This window comes from Motacilla alba, unplaced genomic scaffold, assembly GCF_015832195.1.
Source record: "Motacilla alba alba isolate MOTALB_02 unplaced genomic scaffold, Motacilla_alba_V1.0_pri HiC_scaffold_34, whole genome shotgun sequence".
NCBI classification, from domain to species: Eukaryota; Metazoa; Chordata; class Aves; order Passeriformes; family Motacillidae; genus Motacilla; species Motacilla alba.
In genome coordinates, this window is record NW_024037436.1 from 202,177 (window position 1) to 223,624 (window position 21,448).

Genomic DNA, 21,448 nt, shown 5'->3' on the forward strand with positions numbered 1-21,448 from the left:
CTCAGCCCGCCCCCGGGGCCCTGCTTCGCCCCGCCCCGCCAATCAGCGCGCCACACCCGCGACTGACGGCACCGGCGGCCAATCGCAGCCAGGGGCGGGCTCCGCGCACGGCACGGCCCCGCCCCGCGCTCGCAGCGCCCCCCGGGCTGCGTGAGGGCAAAGCCGGAGATGAGGAACAGCCCCGGAACGGGCCCGGGCCCGGGCCGGCGTTGAGCTGCCAACACAAACAAACTTCTCCGCAGCTCCCGCCACGCCTTTCCCGGCCCTGCGGCCCCGCTGCCTCCGGCTCAGCGGGGAGCCCTGGAGCCTCACTTCTCCTACCCCTAATCAGGAGCATCAGCGCATCGCTTCCATTTCCCCCAAAAAGGGAAAACTGCCCAAAGCCCCTGTGGATGAGTGGGGGAGGGCAGAGATTTCTGGCAGAAAACTCCAAAAACTTCGACCAGGATAACGAGAATCAATGAAGACCCTCAAATCCAGCTTTCCCCCACGCCTCCCTCCTTCCAGCTGCACCTCCTACCCCGGCAGTGCCGCAGACAGGGAGTGGGGCCATGCTCACTTCATCCCCCGGGGCTTCTCCCTCTGCTCAGGGACAGGAGTCCTTCCCCTGCTGCACCCTGGGCTCTCTCCCACCGCAGACTCCTCCAGGAGCTTCTCCAGCCTGAGTCCATCGCATGGGGCACAGCCCCCCTCCAACTGCTGCAGCGTGGGTCACTGTGCCACGGGGTCAGTCCTTCCAGGACAGGCTGCTCCAGCGGGGCCCCTCTGGCCACGGGGTCACAGCCCTCTGTTCCGGTGTGGGCTCCTCCAGGGTCTGCGGGGGGGATCTCTGCATCCCCGAGAATCTCTGCAGCTGTATTTCCATCTTTGGAGCCACCAGGAAGTTTCCAGCAGCTCCTCTCAGAAACCACACCTGTAGCTGCCCCACTACCTAAACCAGGCCAAGCAAACCCCAAAGAGTCCCAAAAACGGGGTCCCAGGTATCCAGGAGCTCAGCCCCAAGGTGGGGACGGAGATGTCCAGGGGCTCAGGTGTGCTCAGAAATGAGGCCCCAGGTGAGGCCGTTCTCTGCTTGGCTGAGCGCTGCCTGAGGGCTGGGGCTGCAGCAAGGGGGGACACCCTCCTCCAGCAGGGATGTCCCAGAAATGGGGCAACCCCAAAAAAGTCCCTTGGAACTCCCGGGACTGGGCTGGTCCTGCCAGAATGCCAGGAGCCACCAAAACCGCTCTGTCCCTGCCCCCTGCAACTGCGCAGGGACAGGAAATACAAGGAAAAGGCCAGGAGGGCAGAGAAAGACTGGGAGAGATCCCACTCCGAGCACCAGCACGGGCAAAACAGACCCAGCCAGGGTACAGTGAGTGAATGTATCTCCAACCAAATCACAGTAGGAAAAGGAGAAAGGAAAGAAATCTCTCCCACACCTTCCTCCCACCCAGCACGAATCATCAGGACCACGGATCACCAGTGCTCTGCCCAACGGGGGTCACTGGGGATCATCTAGCGCGGATCCTCCCATGGGGGATGGAGCTGGAGCAGGGCACGAAGCTCTTCCTGCACTCGGGGCACTCACAGGGCTGTCCCCGGAGTGGATGTGGCAGTGTGCCCTCGGAGCTGCTGCAGAAGCTCTTCCCACACTCAAGACACTTAATAGGGCTTTTCCTCCGTGAGGATTCTGAGATGTTTGAAGAGGGTGGAGCTCTGGTTGAAGCTCTTCCCACAAAGTTACCTACACTGGAGGGCCACTCCCCAATGTGGATCCACTGGTGCTGGTTCGGGTTGGAGCTGTACCTGAAGCCCTTCCCACAGTCCAAACATTTGTGCATCTTCTCCCCAGCCTGAAGCTTCTCCACCAGCTCAGAGCTCCAGCTGGATCTCTGGCTGCCTTCCCGGTGAGGGTAGGGGGTGTCTTCTCAACTGATTCTCTGCTTGTTCTAGGGTGACATTATGCTTCTATCCCCAATCTGTTTGTGTGTTCTGTTTATGCTGGATATTATATTCTGTGCCTTCAAGACTGGCTCTGAGAGCGAAGGTGGGGAGAAGAAGAAGCACGGAGTTTTGTTATCAGCCTGCTCTCTCTCCTCCACATTCTGCTGGAGCACAGAACTCCCCTGTGATGTCTGGGCACGGATGGGGCAGAACATGGCGCTCCTTTGCTTTCTAGTCTAGCTAGCTAAGGCAGAGAAGTTTCCCTGAACTGTTTTTCCTTCCCTTTTATTTTGGAACCGTTTAAACCTGCTCCAGACTGGTACCTGGGGAGCACTGAGAGCTTGCACTTTGTAGCCTGCCAGGGTCTACTCCGGGCAGCAGGCTCCCAGCGCCGGAAGGACTGACAACAGAGCGACCACCCATGGGAGAGCTTTTCTGAATTTGTCATCTCTTCAGAGCGACAAATTACTTTTGTCATCTATATTGTTCATTTTGTGTGCTGGGGAGTGCTTTGCCTGTTAAATAAACAGGATCTTTCTGCTTCTCTCCGAGATTTTCTCCCGGATTAGTTGTGGGGAGGAGCTGTGTGGGTTGGCTTTCTGGGCGGGGCCCTTTTGGAGGTTTTCTCCCAAATTTGCCCTAAACGAGGACATTGGTCCAGAGTTCCATGGATTCCAGGGGTCCCCCTTATCCAGGTGCTCCTTCTCCTCCAGGCTGCCGGGGGTTCCCCAGCTCCGGGATCACCCCTCTCCGCTCACCCCACTCCAGGGATCCCGGCGTTCCCCTCCGCCCCACCCCTGGGGGACCCAAGACTGATGTAGCCTTCCCAGCCCGGCACTGGGCGATCGCCACGTGGAGCCCCCAATATATTCCCCAAAGGGGCATTTGCGGCTCAGCTTTGAGGTCCCGCAAGATCCAAACATCCCCCTCCACGAAATGAAACCGTCCCCGAGATCCTTAACGACATTTGGGGATCGATTCTGGAAGCTGCAAGCTCCAAGCACCCCCCAGGGAAAAACGCCGCTCGGGGATCCCCCGAGAGGTTTGGGGCGAGCTCCCCCTCCCCGCTCCCCTGCGGGATGCGAGGCGGGGCCGGCGCTCCCGGGGCCGCGGGGGACAGAGCGAGCGGCGCCCCCCGCGCTTCCCCCGCCGCTCCTCCTGTTCCTTCTTCTCCTCCTTCTCTTTCTCTCCCCTTCCTCCCGCTCCTCCTCCCTCGTCTCCTCTTCCATCACTCCCGCCTCTTCCCCTCCTTCCTAATCATCATCATCATCCTCCTCCTCCTCCTCCTCCTCCTCCTCCTCCTCCTCCTCCTCCTCCTCCTCCTCCTCCTCCTCCTCCTCCTCCTCCTCCTCCTCCTCCTCCCCCGGCTCCCCCCGGGCCTAGCGCGCACCCTCGGCCCCTCCGTATCCCCGCGCGGTCGCTTCCCGCGGGAGGAGCCGGGCTGGAGCCGGGGCAGGCCGGGCTGGGGCCGCGCTGGGCTCTGGGCCCGGCCTGGTCGCCCCCCACGCGCCCCCTCCCCAAAGAGCCCCGGCGGGGGGCGCAGGCGGGGTCCGGGTGGGGAGCGCGGGGCGCTGCGGATCTGCCTGGCAACTGGGGAGTCATCAACGCCCCGCGCTCTGATTAGCTGGGAATTGAATAGCGCTTTCTCTGATTGGATCCTTTTCGCGGCTGTATTTCCAGCAGACTTTTTCGGTGGGGTTTGGGGTCCTTGGGGGCTGTGGGACGGCGCAGAGGGGTCCCGGCGCCTTTTGGGGTTCGCTGGGTGCCGTGTGGGGGCTCAGGCTCTCCCGAGGGGTCTCCAGAACGGAGTGACACGGGGGGGGGACACACACACTATAAATCAATGAGCAAGGATGACTTCCCAGAGCTCCCGGTCTGCCCTTGAGCCTGGAGCAGCCAGCGAGGGCTTCAGCTGGGGCGGCAGAGAGGGGCTGCTGGGGGGTCCCAATTCAGTTCGGTTTGGTTGGTTCTTCCCAACCTGCAGGGAAAAAGATTTTTTGAGTTTTCTGCCAGAAATCTCTGCCCTCCCCCACTCATCCACAGGGGCTTTGGGCAGTTTTCCCTTTTTGGGGGAAATGGAAGCGATGCGCTGATGCTCCTGATTAGGGGTAGGAGAAGTGAGGCTCCAGGGCTCCCGGCTGAGCCGGAGGCAGCGGGGCCGCAGGGCCGGGAAAGGCGTGGCGGGAGCTGCGGAGAAGTTTGTTTGTGTTGGCAGCTCAACGCCGGCCCGGGCCCGGGCCCGTTCCGGGGCTGTTCCTCATCTCCGGCTTTGCCCTCACGCAGCCCGGGGGGCGCTGCGAGCGCGGGGCGGGGCCGTGCCGTGCGCGGAGCCCGCCCCTGGCTGCGATTGGCCGTCGGTGCCGTCAGTCGTGGGTGTGGCGCGCTGATTGGCGGGGCGGGGCGAAGCAGGGCCCCGGGGGCGGGCTGAGGGCGCGCGCGGCGCAGCGGCGGCGCCATTGGCGGAGCGTCTGTGCGGGCCCGGGAGCGGCGGCAGCGGCCGGAGCGCGGGGAGGCGGCGGCGGAGCTCGGAGGCGGCCCCGGCGCAGGTGGGAGCCGCGCTGGGTTGTGCGGGGGCTCGGGGCTGGCTGCGGGCCGAGGGGGCGGCAGGGGGCCGCGGCGGGTTGGCTGTGCCGTGTGCGGCCCGTGCTGGCCCTGGGCTGAGGGCGCTGCGGGAGCGGCTGCCCGCGGTCTCCTTCCCGCCGCTGCCTGGGCAGGAGCCGCTGCCGGAGCAGCGCTGGCTCGGCCCGGTTGCTGTGGCTAGGACAGAGGTGGCTGCCCCGTGGCCGGGGCTGCGCGGGGAAATTGCCGTCGCCGGAGGTTTCTGTGCCCCGAGGAGACAGCGGAGTCCTGGCAAAGTGACTTTATTGCTGAGCAGAGGGAGAGCCCGTGGGGCATTTGCCGTGCGCTCTCTGCCAGTGTTGTAGTCCGCAGCCTCCTTTTTATCCTCCTTTTCCCGGCCGCTTCTCCTCTGCCTTTGCCCACGGGCTGAGGTACTTGGAAGGTTCAGAGTTCGCGGTGCGCCTGCTGCATGTCCTCGTTAATGTGCGCCCCCACTTTTGTGTAACAGCCGATATTCATGGCTCTGTGAAGTCTTTGTTCTTCTCGAAGTTCAGGAATTTAGTATGATATTAGCTGAGCAGCAGTCTGTGTCAGTTAATAATAATCAATCACATTTCCTGAAACAGATCGGTTTTCCTATTACTTCCTTATGTAGAAGTCCCTGGCCCTATCTCCAATCCAATTCACACCATGTTTTTGTAAAGACACATTTGTCTTCTTCCTTTCACTCCATCCTCTTATTTTCTAAACAATTCCCGTTGCAAACGTTTAATTACCTTTGACTCAGTCTCTTCTGCTGAGTGTTCTTTGGCTTTGGGATTATTCTCGGTGCCCTCATTCCCTGTCCTTTTGTAGCCGTTTCTGGATCAGGAGGCCTGGCTGCCACCTGCACCCCCTGGCTCAGCTTCTGAATGAGCTGCACTCTCAAGGTGTGGAGCATGGTACAAAGATGAGAGTTGCTGTAGCACCTGAGAGGAGAAACAGCATTGGTTTAACCCATGGTCTGCCAGGGAACCAGGAAACCGTGTCCCTTTCCACGTTTGGATCAGCACGTGTGCTACTTTCTTATTTCCTCTGTTATCTGTTTCTCCACTTTTCCATTGTCATCTATTTGCAAACAGCAGTTTGAGTCATTTAATTTTCCATAAACTTCTCCTTTTTCTGCTAACAGCTGATCTGATCCCATCGTGGTGAAATGTTGTGTCCCTCATTTCAGTGGATTGGTGGGCAGGAAGGTCAGGAGCTGGAGCTGTCTGGTTGGTGATTATTTTGAGGACAGCTTGTAATCTACTGATGCCATTAAAATGATAAATGGGTTCTGTGGCTCCTGATATGAATTCCTTAGGGTTCCTAGGGGCTGGTCCATGGTGTTGTAGGATTTGTTCTGGTGCCCCTTCATCTTTTCCCCAGTTTTGGGTGCTCCCTCCGGCCAGGGCTGCATCAATTGACCGCTTTTCTCTAATTAAATAATCAAATACTTGGATTCCTAACTGATTTCCCTGAATTTGTGGTAGGAAAAAATCTGCAGTGCTCTGATACACCCTATATAACACAGACAGTGACAGCTCATGTTGCAGTGGGCAGAGGGATGATTCCTCCCCCCCACTTACTTTAGTGAAGTTTTCACAACATTCTCCATTTGCTGTTTCCCTTTGCAGTTGAACCCATTTCTGCTGCAGAGTCAGAGCTCCTCACCATGGGCTGTGCCTTGAGCTGTGCAAATTCCATCTGTGCAAGCAGGCAGAGCTTGGGGTGAGGGCCTGAGGGAACCAGCCCAATTCCTGCCCCAGGCAAGAGACCCGGGTACATTGTCCACCCTTTGCCCAGCAGTGTTAATTTGCATTTCTAAAGCTCCTCTCCAGGCTGCCTGGAATGAAGCTTCTCTACCAGAGCAGCCATTGGGTGACTCACTCCCCTCGTGTTCCTGTCCTTCCCCCTCGCTGATTTTTGTTTATGCTTTTTTGTTTTGTTTTGTTTTGTTTTGTTTTTAACAATATTCTGTTAACTGTTTACAAGTTAAAGGGTCACCTTTAAAGCTCATCGAGTTTTTTGGAATGCAGCCTGAAGGTGAACATCCAAAAAACCCTGACGGAAATATTGCCATCACTATCAGGAATACCCACACACACATGGAAAAACACCCTAAAGGAATAAAAATTTCTACTACTTTTCCTAAGAATAAAAATTGATTCTCACACCTCTGTCCCAAAGCTAACAGACAGTATAAGAGTAGGAATATGAGGAAAAAACATGCTAACATTGCAATGGTGTCACTAAAACTGAGGGAAGAAAAAGAAGTCTCCAACAACAAAAAGTCAGGGCTTTACCTTATTCTGGCCAGGCTGTTTTTCTGTCTAGGATGTGCAAAGAAATAATTTCTTTCACAAATAGCCTGGCTGTATGAAGAAAACCATTCCATGACACATGGGTGAGTTTTAATGGATTTTTTTGAGCTTTCTACATTCTAAACCAATCTAAATCCATTGGTTTAATGTGCATCGATTCCAATTTGAGTAGTTTTTTAGTATTTGATTTCCTATTGAACCCGGATTTCCTTGCCTCTGATGTTGATCAGGGCCACACTCCTGGATTTCCTTCTCAGCCTTTTCCAGACCAGGTGTCTCCAGCTGTGCCGGGGGCAGTGTCTGGGGTAGCTGTTGGTCGCTGTTTGCTGCTGGGCGTTGCTGTTCTGTTGCTGGTCGTTATCTCTGTGGGTATCTTTTGGGCTGTTCCCAGTCTGTGGAGATGTTAAACTCATCTCCATTGAGTGGTGTGAGATCCTTTAAAAAACCTCTGTAAAATTTTTTTCACCAAGGCCAAGTCCAACTAAGCCTAAGTAGAGATATAAGATTTAAAAGAAATAACCTTGTTATATTTTGCAGCAATGCAATGCCAGGCAGCCCAGTGTGTGAGTGTCAGGGAGCCCCAGAGTGGAATTGTGCCGCTGTCTTGCCCAGCAGCTGTGGCGAGTGCAGGCCCAGCAAGCCCTGAAGCTGCAGCAGTGGCAGCAAGGATTGGCGCCAGTGGCTGGAGGTGCCAGAGGAGGGTGGGCAGGCAGAGGATTTGAGCAGAGGATGTGTGGGCAGGCCCAGGGCCTTGGCCCGCTCTGGAGCCCTGGCTGCTGCTGCGTTGCCTTCAGTGCAGGCTCAGGGGCGGCTCCCATCCTCCTGCTGCGGGCGGGAAGTGCAAATCTCCGGGGCTTCGGAGCCCTTGAGCCCAGGCTGAGGGGTCCCCCCATGTTCAGCTGTGCTGGCGGCTGTTTCTGGCCTCAGGGATGCTTGGCATGGGCCCCTTGGCCACCAGTGCTGCTGCTTTGCACTCCTTAGGCAGGAGCCGATGTCCTGGCTGGGTGTTGGGAACAGCCAAGTGCCAAGGCAGGCTCTGTGCCAGCCCAGCTTCCTGTGGGAGAGATTTCCCAGGAGACAGGATTCTGGCCACAGCCTGCCTTAAATGTACATCCCTTATCTGCACCCTGCTCTAGGTGGAGAATTACCAGGGTGAGGAATTCCAGAGGTGAATTGCAAGGGAGATAATTGAATATCTGCCCTGGGTCTGGCTCTTCTTCTTGCCAGAGCCAATGGCAAAAGCCGTACCCATGGCATCTTGGTTTCTATCACCAGCTTCCAAAGGTGTTTCTTTCTTTCCCCATTTGTTCTTTCTCCCTGAGCTGAGCTCTGGGGGTGCCAGGGGTTCTGGAGTTCCCATTGTATTCCCATAGCTGCCACAATCCCTGAAGGATCTTTCCTGTAGAATGAGTTCTGCTTTTCTGAGTCTGCTTTCTGAGATTGCTTTCACAATCCATTATCTTGAAATTGTTTATTTCAGAAATACCTTAATAAGTGATGCAGTGGTTGCTGAAGCAGTCAGAATTGCTTTTGCCCCCCTGTTAGGTGACATGGTGTCAGCAGAAGCTATTGAAGCCTTCCTGCTCAGGGCATTTCAGTGCCAGGCTCTTGCAGGCACACACAGCTCCACCAGCTGAGCTGACCATGGGGCAGTGACCTGCGCTGTGTCTGATTACTATTCCCTCCCTTGGAACGGGGTGTTGCTTTTAGACACCACTTGTCCTGGTTGGTTCAAAGTCCTTTGGAGAGGCTCCATATCTAATTTTCCCTTTTTCCCTGGGGCTGCCCACACTTCTGAGTTCACTTCAGCATAGGCCTTGCCAGACATTTGGCACAGAGGTACAACAGAACAAGCCCCTGTATCACCTTTTATAATATTAATTTGCCGTTCCAATTTAGCCATGTAATCCCTTCCCAGTAAAATATAATCACAATTAGGAGCAAATAAAAATTCATGCATTTCAAACCCATCCCCATAACTGCTAACAGTGGTTGAAGAAAATACACTTGGTCATTTTACCACTTACCCTCTGAATAATCAAAGAACTTCCTGTCAGTTTCCCCCCATACATCTGAGATTCAGAGTGGATTGAGAGGCCCCTGTGTCCATCAGGAGAGGCCTCCTCTCGATGCAGACCCACCCTGAATGTTCTCAAGGGCTCCAGTGTGGTGGGTCCCTGGTGTGATGGGAGCTGTGACACCCCTGCCAGTCCATGTCCATCAAGGTCTGGACTTGCTCGTGCTGAGGGTGCTGCTGTCTGTGCTTGCAGTGTCCCTGTGCCCTGCAGCTGGAGCCCTGATTCCTTGCCAGGGGCTGTTTGGGTGGGCTCTGCCCTGCCGAGGAGGGCAATGCCTCTGCCAGGTGCTTGTGGCCGAACGCGTCCCCTGGGTGCTGGGGCCCCCTTGGGCCCTGGGCTTGATCCCTCGGGGGCTGTAGGAGCTCTGCCATGGCCTTTGCCTTCAGCTTGGCCTTTTTCTGCTCCCTTCTTGCATTCCCCTGCTGTGCCTTTGTGCCCAACTGCTCCGGGGCCTTCTTGTGCCACTCCTGCAGCCGCCCTCAGTGCCTGTGGGTGCTCATCCTCTGACAGCTGCTGAGCTTCCTGCAAAATCATTTGTTTTCCAGGGACCCAAACAAAATATTGATCCTTCCCTTATACTGCACACTTCCCAGCTGTTCCTTTGTCGTCCTCCTTGTGCTCAGGGTCCCCTCCACAGCTCGTGTCGCAGAGCCGGTGCCTGTGCTGCCGCAGTGTCCAAAGGCGGCCCCCCCGGCGGGCAGGGCCGGCAGCTCCACGGGGCCGGGCAGCGGCCGGGGCGTCCCGCAGCCTCCTGGGGGCCGGGGGCCGCTGCCGGCCCTGCCCGGGGCTGGTGGGGTCAGGCAGCGCCCGGCGCTGAGCCCCGGCTGCCCCACAGCCCCGGCCCGGCCCCGCAGCTCCCCACAGGCCCCAGCCCGTGCTCCCGGTGCCGCAGCTCTGCGCCCGGTGCTGCCGCTGCCCAGCACAGAGAAACCCCCTGGAATCCTGACCTCCTTCTTTTCCTCTCCTGGAAAGTGGGGATTCAAAAGATCTGGATCACTTGGCAAATTTTAAGGCTAAGACCCTGTTGCGCAACATCCCAGTCCTCAGTATTTTTCCCTTTTCCGTCTTTTCTATCATCCTTTTTCATACCACATAGATCCCTCCTCCTGCTTCTTGCATTAACCATATTGCTGTACACTCCCCTTCACCAAATCCCTTCCCAGTACACCAACACCATCCATCCCCTGTTGTCCAAATGCTTTCTTGACTTCCCTTATTGCTCCCCTGGGTGTCCAAGTCATTAATAACGCCTGGGGGAATGTGGAAAAGTGCCTCAACATTCTCCTAAGGGACCCTCCTGAGATATTTTGGTGGGGACCCCTTAGTGGCTTTCCCTTTTCTACCCTCCATGGGTGCCCTGCCATGCTGACTCCCCGAAGATGCCAGTGCACTCCCTGATGAGATTTTCAGTGCTCTCTCCCTGCTGCCTCTTCCCAGCCCCCCTGATGTGTCACTCGTCTGTCTCCTGGTCACTCTCGGGTACCCAATCCATCCCCGGTGCCGCCGCCACCCAAGGGAGCCGATCACCCAAACTGGGTGAGGCACCTTCAGCTGCACTCACTGCCCTCCGCCCCGGACGGTGGAAGGAATTCCAGACGAGTCCCAAGGTGTGTTGAAGAATTCACAACACCAGAGGATTCTGTCTGCCAAGAAGACAGAGGGGTCCTGTAAAAGTAATTTCATTCCTAAAAAAAAGGGAGAAGCCATGGGACATTTCCCATGGCATCTTTCCAGCCTTTGGAGGACACAGCCTCCTGTTCATCCTGATTTTCTTGGCCACATCTCCCTTTCCATTTTCCCATTGGCTGAAGTACTTGAGAGCTACAGACTTCCCAATCCACCTACTACATTCCCCCTTTAATACTTTCCCCACTTTTGTATAGCAAACGATATTCAAGGCTCATTGTTGTTCTTCTCGGAGTTCACGAGTTGAGCAGGACCTTGGCTGAGCAGCAGTTTGTGTCATCAATCAATAACATTTTCTGAGGCTGGTGGCTTCTCCTGTCACTTCCTTATGTGCGAGTCCCTGGCCCTATCCCTGAGCAGGTTGACAGCATCTGTTTGTAGAGACACTTTCCTCTTGTTCCTCTCATGGGGGTTCCCCGTTTGTGGGACATCCCCCCTGGAGCAGGGTGTGCCCTCTTGCTGCAGCCCCGCCCTCAGGCAGCGCTCAGCCAATCAGAGCGCGCGGCGCTGATGACTCAGCAGTGTCCAGGCAGACCCGCGGCTCCCAGCGTTCCCCACCTGCGCCCCCCCCTCGGCCGCAGCGCCCCCCGCGAGGGGAATTTGGGGAGGTGGGAGTGGGGCAGCGCCAGGGCCGGGCCCCCCCGCGCTGTCCTGGCGGGAGCGGCTGCAGTGGGGACCGAGTGCGGGCGGCAGCGGCCGAGAGCCCAGCGCTGCCCCAGCCCGAGCTGCCCCAGCTCCATCCCTGCCCCTCCGCTGGGATGCTGTGGGCTTGGGGGGAAGAGGGAGCCGGCAGTGGGTGCTGGGCCTGGGGGCAGGAGGAGAAGGGAAGGAGAAGTAGGGTTGAAGAAGAATATGGTCCAATGCTGCACGTGGTAGGGGAAAGTGGGATTGTGCAGGAGAAGGGGGAATAGCAGGAGGAAGAGGAGTGTGAGGAAGAGTAGGGGCACAGGAGGAGGAGCAGAAACAGGAGCCCCCACAATGTTCCCCTTCTCTGTGTATCTGAAGCCTCCCCCACAGCCCCAGGAGCGTTTCCCCTCCCCCCCTCCATGCAGCAGTTGACTCTGGAAGGGGGATCCACGATATTCTTGGGGGTGAATCTTGCTGTTTCTGAGCTTTATTGGGCTAAATGTTGTTGCTTTGGTGTTTTGTGGAGGCTGAATTTATTTGTGTTTTGGAGGGTGGTTTTGGCTGAATCCTGATGTTGGGGGAGTTTTTGACCTGTGCCTTGATGCTTGTAGGAATTTTGTGCTGAATTCTTGGTGTTTTGGCCGTTCTTACAGACACAAAATGTCCAATGACTTCCTGAGATAAACTTGGGCAAGGAGGAGCCCCCAGCCCATGGTGCTCTCTTCTTGTTTTTTTCTCCCAAACCAGGATTTTTCATTCCCAAGCTGTCACGAGATGGAGGAGGAGGAAAATCCCTGGAGATTCCGAACAAGGAGGGGCTGCAAGGAGGGAAGAGCCCCCCTGAGCCAGGAAGATGTCCAAATATCCAGCCAGAGCTCAGAGCTGGTGGAGAAGCCTCGTGGTGGGGAGAAGCCACACAAGTGCTTGGAATGTGGGAAGGGCTTCGAGTACAGGTCTGACCTGAGAAAACACCAGAGGATCCACACTGGGGAAAAGCCGTATGAGTGTGGCGAATGTGGGAAGAGCTTCAGCCACAGCTCCAACCTGAGGAAACACGAGAGGATTCACACTGGGGAAAAGCCCTATGAGTGTGGGGAATGTGGGAAGAGCTTTACCCAGAGCTTCCACCTGAGGGAACACCAGAGAATCCACACTGGGGAAAAGCCCTATGAGTGTGGAGAATGTGGGAAGACCTTCAGGAAGATCTCTGGTCTGATCCAGCACCAGGTGATCCACACTGCGGAACGGCCTTATGAGTGCTTGGAGTGTGGGAAGAGATTTGGGTGGAGCTATGCCCTGAGAAGCCACCACCAGCGCATCCACATTGGGGAGAAGCCCTACGAGTGTCCCCAGTGTGGGAAGAGGTTTCAGTCCAGCTCCAGTCTCCTCATCCATCAGCAGATTCACACAGAGGAGAGGCCCTACCGATGCCCCGACTGCGGGAAGGGCTTCAAGTGCAACTCATACCTCATCCTGCACCGGCGCATCCACACTGGGGAGAGGCCCTACAAGTGTCCTGAGTGTGGGAAGAGGTTTCAAAGGAGCTCCGATCTCCTCGTACATGAGCGGATTCACACAGAGGAGAGGCCCTTCCGCTGCCCCGACTGTGGGAAGGGCTTCAAGCACAACTCCACCCTCACCAAGCACCGGCGCATCCACACCGGGGAGAGGCCCTACGAGTGTGGGGAGTGTGGGAAGAGCTTCTGCAGCAGTTCTAACTTGACCCAACACCAACGGAGGCGCCACTAAGGGAAGCCCAGTGAGTGCCCCAAGTGCGGGAAGAGCTTTGTGCGCTGCTCCAGCTCCATCCCCCATGGGAGGATTGGTGCTGGATGATCCCCAGTGACCCCTGTTGGGCAGAGCCCTGGTGATCCATGGTCCTGGTGATCCGTTTTTGGGAGACACCTGGCTGGGAGGCTCCACATCTTCATGGCTCCCTGTGGGCACCTGGATGAATGCAGGGGCAGGAACATCCATCGGGACACAGTCCAACAATGGGAATTCCTTGGGGACAGGTGATTTGTTGACTTTCAATCCCAGTAAATTTTTTGTGTTTAGTCCTATTTTCTGGTGGCATCAAGGAATACTGGATGGTCTTGGAGGTTGTTAGGTCATATGGGGGTGGAGCAGCACTAGAGACAAAGACCATTCACCCCCAGGTTCATGTGGCAACAGAGCTTGTTTATTTCCAAGCCCTCCCTTTTAAAGGGCATTTGAAAGACCCCGTGTGGATGCCCTCATTGGTTTGAACTCCAAGCCCCTTTGGGTCCTGGCCACTGACATGCCTGCAGCCTTGGAAGATATGTGATTGGGCGAGGCCCCTGTCAATCATGGTAACATCTCACCCTTCTTGTCTTTATAAATTTTTGTGAAGTGCTCTCTGTCACCCATCTATCAAGGGCCTCTGCAAACAGGGTGACAGAAGACAGCATGGGTCTAATTTTTGCTGGACCTGCAGCATTCACTTCCAGGACCTGTTAGGGGAGAACTCAGGCCGCAGGCATAATGCTTATTAGTTACAAATTACAACATATCTCTACAAGCAGAGAGCTATTTAACCCTTAACCCATTTAACCCTTAGAGAAAAACCCAATTATTAAAAAACAAGCTGTAACTCAGTTATCCCTTGGAGAAACCCATTTATTCCTTGAGAAAAACCCAACTCCCAGAAAACAATCTGTAAACAGAAGAACAGTTTTTGAACAGGAAAACAGTTTATAAACATGAGAAAAAAATTGTAAGCAAATCAAGTCCTTATATGAACTGTGCATGAGGTAGGTGATAATTTGTGATCAATTATTTTGTTGAGGCGACATCAGATGGCATCTGTGATTTTCAGTGTCCATTGAAATGTATTTTAGGCAGCTGAATATTATAGGGTTATTGCACTGCTGTATGATTTATTGTAAAACATGAGAACATGACACTACTTAAGATTCAAAGGGGGGGTGTACTTTCACCCCAACCTTTTTCCCCTTTTTTTCTTTGCATAATAAATAAAAATAGGAACACAACATGGAATTTGAATACTATTACTTAGGGGGTTACTGAGGGCGTCTCTTTTTCACTATCAGGACTTGAGAAAACCTCTTCCAGATGAGGCTTTTTCATTTATCTCAATGGAAAAAGGGTTTAACTTATGCAAGGTTTCATCTAGGTTTACTAATATATTTTTCTTTACCAGCCAGGTTCATGGCTTGATCAGGGCAATAACCTTGGTTGGGAGAGGTTTTCTGTATTTATATTTTTAAAAAAAGCTTTTATTAATATCTAGTGCAAGAAGAATTTTTAACATGAATAAGAGTGCAAGCAATATACTTTTCCCCCTTTGTTAGAAGTTAGAATTTTTGTTATTGACTTTAATAGATTACTTTTAACTTTTAAAATGATGACAAGTAGCAGAATTTCAGTTAAAAAACTTTGCAGCTGAAATTTGCTTATGGTAAATTGATGTTCTATGTGTAACTCAGTGGATATTCTTCTATCTTACCCATTTATCTTGAAGCAGTGCAAGAATAATTACTAGGAGTACTAAGAAAAGACATGTTAATACACATACTCGAGTTTCTTTAAGACCCAGTAGTACCTGCCTGAGACAGAGTTGTAATATTTTCCAAATAACTTTAGCAGAACTAGCAATCACAGGCTTATCAATTTTGGTTTTAGCAAATGCAGACAATAAAAAATACTGTACTATGAACTCTAAGGCAGATTTTACAAACAGGTGTACATTTTCGTAACTCTTGTGTGATAACCCTTCAATATTTTTACTCCTGGCATATTTTATTAGTTTATTAGAGTCTTTAGATTATGAAAACCTTGATATATCAGGAGGTAAAGTGGTTGTGAGGCTCTTGAGAGGTGGAAAGTTGGTGTTTGTTTGCCTCTTCATCATCCATTTGCAGGGAAAAGCTGGCTTTTCGCTGGACTGGATGAGAGGCCATGTTGATTTCTGCTGCTGTGAAACAGTTATCTCATGTATCTGGCCCCATGTCTTTGGGCAGACTCAAATGTTTCTGCTTTCACGCCACCAAACCTTGGCATGCTTCTTTCCGCTGCTTTTTGCCGGGTGGGCTCCTCACACGGGCTTTTCCCACGCCCTACTTCTGGGTTTGAGGTTTGCAGGAGATCCTGGTGGTGACGCTCCCAGACCCACCCTTGGGACAGGGTCGGAGGCAGGGCCGTTCCCACTGGAGGCATGGCTGCATTCCACAGAGGCTGGCTTGGGCGCGGGGCTCTGCCCCTGTCGCAGGCAGGATTGGGTTGGGGCAGGCACGTCCTCCGATGCAGGTGCGGCCAGGCACCATGGAGGCACAGCTTTGGAGCCAGCCCACTCGGTCTCTGGAGGGGCCAGTCTTGACATTTCCATGGTGATAAGAGGTGCTGGCGGTTCTGTTGTAAATGGTGGGGTGGCGGTCTCAGCAGCCACATCGCACAGTGTAATGGCTGCAGAATTTGCCTTTATTCCGAGAGGAGTCTCAGCGGCTGCCATGTGGTCTGGTCCCCCAGAAGAGGGAGGCATGGCGTGTCTGCCTGGGTCAGCGATATAGTGGCCCAAGGTGGCTGCATAGTGATTACAGCAGTCTGGAGTGGACATGGGGCATTTCAGAGCTGCCAGGCCGCCATTTCAGGCCGCCATCTCTCCATGTGGCTGAATCGTGCAATCTGTCCTGCTGGCTCCCTGGGCAGTACCAACATTCACAGCACGGGCAGCCCCCAGATTGTCTCAGTTTGCTGGGCTTCCCCCACTCCCCGGGGCTGGGCCCCTCACCACGGTCACTCCGCAGCAGTTCTTGCAGCGGCCAGGGCCTGCTGGCTCCCTGGGCAGTGCCTGCTCCTGCGCGGGGTTGCACAAAGAAACAGCTGCACTGCTGCCCTTCCCCTTTTGCCTGTCATATTCCAACTGTTCTAGCAAGTCCATTACAGTTGTCCAAGGCTTTATAGCACTGATGGCTGTGTCCTCACCATTAGAGGCTGGAGCAATTATATATTGTCCAACCCCCTCCCGAAAGGGTAAGTTTAAAGCGGTCTCTTTGGACACATTTAGTTCATGGCTCTCAAACCACGTGAACAGGGCTTGCAGAGCCTGTTCATGGTAATAAATACCTCTTTTTAAAAAAAAGAACATTCATACCTTCAGGATCGGGTATTCTGGTGTTAAGTCCACGCTCCCATGGTCTCAGTAATTATTCTAGTCCACAAAAACAGAGTTTGAAGCCACATAGCACTTTTTGCTGTCTGCCCAGTGAAGTCCCAGTTACCGGGCCAGCTCTCTTACCGATGTATTTATTCTGGTTGCACACTGATCCAGCTCTCTGCCGTTGATTCTGGTTCTAGACCGATTCCAGCTGTACGCCGTATTGTATTCCAGTTCCAGCACCGATGTCCAGCTCTGACGCTGTAATAATCCTGGCTCTAGACACTGTACCTGTGGTCTTTGCAGGGCAGCCAGGATGAGGGAAGAGACGAGAATCTTGACTCCATGTTTCAGAAGGCTGATTTATTATATTATGATAGATATTATATTAAAATGCTATATGAAAACTACACTAAAAGAATATAGAGAAAAGATTCATCAGAAGGCAAAACAGGAATAGAATGGAATGAATAACAAAGTCTTGTGACTGCTCAGAGAGTCGATGCAGCTAGATCCTTGATTGGTCATTAAGTAGAAACACCTCACATGGACCAATCAAGGAAGCACCTGTTGCATTCCACAGCAGCAGATAGTTATTGTTTACATTTCTTTTCTGAGGCTCCTCAGCTTTTCAGGAGAAGAAAATCCTGGCAAAAGGATTTTCATAAAATATCATGGCGACAATACCAGCTCTTATACCTTTGCTCTGTGCCAGGCTATGGCTGCTGAGTCCTCATCATGTCGGGGTCATCACCTGTTAGGTCATGTTGCAGGGGGTTAGCACTGCAGGAGACAGGACTACTCATCCCCAGGTTCATGTGGCAACAGAGCTTGTTTATTCCCAAGCCCTCCCTTATAAAGAGCACTTGAAAGACCCCATCTGGATGCGCTCATTGGTTTGAACTCCAAGCCCCTTTGGGTCCTGGCCACTGACATGCCTGCAGCCTTGGAAGATATGTGATTGGGTGAGGCCCCTGTCAATAACGGTAACAGGAGGTCTTTTCCAACCTCAGTGATTCCACAATTTTGATTTCCTAATGCCTAAGGGCACCTTTCGCAGCCAAATGGTGATGAACTGGGGCAAAGACCAAGAATTTGGAGATTAAAGTGGGTCCACCACAAGCCATTTAGAACTCCCAATACTGGCAGAAAGCATCAGGATTCTCCCAAAAAAAGGGGTGCATTTCTGCCCATAAGCTGAGGGAGAAATCCCCCAAAGCCATTTATAACCTCCCAAAACTGGTGGAAAGCAGCAGGATCTTCCCTAATACAGGCTCCTGATGTCCTTCCCTGTGGGGCCTCACTCCAACATCAGAGCCAGGTGTCGCCTCCTTTCCACTAACTCATCCCTCAGGAAGGTGCCCCAAAATCTCAGTAACCAGATCGCCCTAAGCCCTTCATCCCAACGTGCGGCTGTCTCTTTCCAGATCACATCTTGGCCATCCTCCCTCTCCCAAACACAGCCCTGTTCTTGGGGGAGCAGAACTGCTGCTGGAAGCATCGATGTATGCAGGGGATCCTTTATCCGCCTCATGCAGCTCCAAGCTCTCAAGGGCAAAATCCTGGTTTCTAGGGCTGTCCCCCTCCCCAAATTTGTCGTGCTTAATACCCAAGTGCAGCAAGCCCGTGCCCTGTGGCAGCAGCTGGAGCCAAAACAGCCCTGGGAGCTGCACTAATGCCCGGCTGTGCTCAGGAGGGACTGAAAGGAAGGGAGTTCATGAAGAACCACCCCCCTATGGCCTTCACTGAGCACAAGAAGTGGCCGAGACCCCCAATGCTGCCCTGATGAGCCCTTGGTGCTGCTCTTTTAGTGTTGGGCAGTGGCCACTGTTGGCATGGGTTTTTTGTTATTTTTTTATTCTATTCTCTACTGCTGCTGCTTCTCGCTGCTCTTGGTGCAGCTCTTCCATGATACGGGTGGTGGGGACCCCTCGGTGCGGCTTTTTTCTTGTATTTTATGCTCTTCTCTATGTTCAATTCTATTTGCACTGTTATAGATGAGCAATATAATAGTTGGCTCTAACAATTAAGAGATAGATATTATGTGGATGTATAGTAATGTTATGGTAGTATGTCCCCATAGTCCTCTTTCCCTTCCCCCTTAGGGCATTTGGAAAAGGCTGGCTTATTATCAAGAGGTGCAGTGTAACATCACCTGATCTCCAGTCAAGATGTAAGAAGGTAATCTTCACCAATGGACGGCAGAGAAGGAGTTGACTGACAAAACTTTGGGAAGAGCTGCTGCACTGTGTCCCTCTGCTCCCGGCTGGGGGAGCAGGATCGGCATCGGCTAGCTCCGACACAGCCAGCACCGGGAGGCACTCTCCGGATGCACTGCAGTGTCCAGAGGGCGCCTAGCTGGAATATTTAGAGGCAGCTGCAGCAAAGTGAAGAAAAGAGGGTCTCCATCCAGGGGCAAAGTCCAGGTTTATTGAACTCCAGGGGAACCAGCTGGGCGAGGACCCCGGGACCAGGGTTACACGGGATTATAAAGGGGGAGGAGAACAGGGGTGGAACTGGACCCAGCTCCAATCGGGAAACAGGGGGGTGGGGGGATACAAAGGAATGACTGCTGGGGTAACAAATGCATTTAAACTGGGGGCGGGACCTCGGCTCCTAATCCAATGACCCGACGGGAACAGTAGAAGATTCTGGAACAATGGGAGGGGCTGCCGAGTGATGGATAGGGGTCTGGGGAGGGGTCATAGAAATGAATTAGCAGAAATTTGGACAATTGGGGTGGAGATAAGGGGATTGGCATGAACTGATGGGGAGGGGAGAACCAGGGCAGAACCATATAACAGGAGTGAACAGGGGTGAACAGAACATACCAACTTTAAATAATATACAATAAAAATTACACACCACAACAAAGAGCTAAGTATTTAAAAGGCAGAGCATCCATGTTGTAGAAGAGCATGTGGCTGATATTCATGGGGGAGGGGCAGGGAGCTCCCAGAACTGTAGTTTTTCCTTATTTGTTATTTTGTTGTATTTTTTTGTTAAGGTTTAATAAACCTTTAAAAAATTTAAAAGTGAGCAGTCATTTCTCACAATGGAGACTCATCCAGCATAAAAACCTCATCTCCATGGCCATAAGAGATTTTGAAAGAGAAGCGCACCCTGCTGCAACTTTGGCAGCTCAGTCAAGTTCTCCTGTGACCATCGGTGATTGCAGGTACAGACCCTGGGGACAGCAGAGGACTAAATAAAGAAAAATAAGAGAGGGAAGAAAACTGCAGATCTAGAGGATTGTGAGTATTAGTGTGTGTAAGAGCTGAGAGTATGCTTGAAGTGGGAGTAAGGTAGTGTGCTTGGGATGGGTATGAGACTTAGAAGATCCTCATAAATATTTTTGACCAGGTTGTAAATTCTGTAGTCCCGATGTATAAAATCAGCTTCAGACAATACATGGGACACATACTGGTCTGTTGAAGCTTGAAGATATTAGATGGTCAGAAGTAAAAGAATGGTGGGACTTGTGTAGGAATGTGCTGCCTGTTGATGGAGTGACAAAATTATCCTTTGTCTCCTTGAAAAGGAAAAAAACCCAGAAATTTCTCTCCTCAATTAGGTAAAAAGGCACCTCATAGGACCTTGGGGACTTCACCTCAAACTTAAGGATAGCCAATTGGACAGAAGCCAAAAAGTCCCGCCTAAGCAATTTACTAGAAAAAGAGGAGAACAAAAGGAAACAATCGCTTTTGTGAGGCCTTCTACCAGAAGGAAGAGCCTCTTCCCCGACTCGGTTTTCTCTGTAAAGAGCTTTGTTATTTTGCCTTTTACTAAAACTTTCCTGTTTCCAACACTGCCACAGGAGCCATCCTGCTGATTTTATGCCATCTGAGGTGGCTGAGCTATCTCGGGTGTGATATAGATCTCCAGGAGCTTACAAGACCTGGCTCGAGGAGACCCTTCTATCACTCATGGGGTGAGGAAAGTGGAGACCCTGTGGCCAGCAGGACGCATGTGGAAGAGGGGCAGAGAAGCTGCAGGCAGGATGCATAGAAGAGGAGAGCGGGGACCCCGTGGCTGGTGGGACGCATGAGATCGAAGGATTTGTAGGGGTTTGAGAGCACCTGGGGGTTGCCAGGTTAAGCGTCACGGTGTTCGAGTGATGGTGAAAGCCACCATTCAGTGGCGATGGTGCTCGTGTGGAGGCGAGGAGCTGCGGCAGCTTTCCCAGCCTGCCAGTGCTGCGCTGGGGGAAGAGGCCGTTGTGGCTGCTCTGCATGGAGCAGTGGTGTGCTCAGTGCAGTCAGCTTCTGGTGCACGCTCCGCGAGATAACTTCCAGAGCTTGCCAGCTGAGGCTTGAGAGGGGGTGCTGCTGCTGGTGGCGGCGACTGGGAAGCACCGAGCGCTGGTGACAAACTGCGTGCACGCGCCCCTGCCCACGGTGACTTGGTGGCATTAAGTGGCGGAGCCCGGCAGGCTGACCTGGTGGTGGGGTGCCCACAGGTGGGGGGGCCTGCGACGGTGGGGCCGCCGCTCAGAGAAGGCCGAGTGCGCAAGGGTTTCCAAGTGGGGGAGGAGGTGGGTGGGGTTTCTGTGAGATACAAAGCTGTGTTTCGTGTCAGGTACATACAGGCAGCGTGTGTGCTTGTGATTGTGATATGTGCGGAAACTGATCATGGGACAATTAAAGGATGAATTCTAAAAAAATAACTGAGGGAGTAAAGCATGGAAGAAGGCCTTTGAACTTATCCTTTGTTTGTAATTAACTTTTATAGCATCTGAATTAAAGCTTTAAGGATGTTGCTGCTGGACAGGAACTTTTTGCACGTAGCTAAGCATTAAACAGCTTTGCAATAATAACCTTTTGAAGTATAATTTTAGAATACTGCTTGTAGTAAGGAGCTTTGAAAATATAACTTTAGAATGTATGTAAAGGAAATATGCTTATCTCAACACCTTAGCAAAACAGTAAAAAGCAGCTTGAGAAAGGAAGATGAACATCAACCCAAGGATTGATAGCTTTGACCAAGGGAAGCTGGACATCACTGCTATGAGATTTATAGTCTTTGCAATTAAAAGGTGGGCCCACATCTGGAGTCTGGACTGCACCAGCTGGGAAACCTTTTTCTTCTTT

At 53.0% G+C, this 21,448-nt stretch overlaps 1 protein-coding gene across 1 annotated transcript; it reads left to right on the top strand.

The window, feature by feature from the left end:
- The first annotated feature begins 4,417 nt into the window (after positions 1-4,417).
- Positions 4,418-20,878, top strand: LOC119696612 (zinc finger protein 239-like). The gene is made up of 2 exons (XM_038126402.1): positions 4,418-4,472; positions 11,969-20,878. The coding sequence occupies exon 2, from the start codon at positions 11,996-11,998 to the stop codon at positions 12,968-12,970; it is 975 nt and encodes a 324-aa protein (XP_037982330.1). The 5' UTR covers positions 4,418-4,472; positions 11,969-11,995; the 3' UTR covers positions 12,971-20,878.
- The last annotated feature ends 570 nt before the right edge of the window (positions 20,879-21,448 follow it).

Excerpts from the sequence above, each read along its gene's own strand:
- LOC119696612 (XM_038126402.1), top strand. The coding sequence starts at position 11,996 with ATGGAGGAGGAGGAAAATCCCTGGAGATTCCGAACAAGGAGGGGCTGC.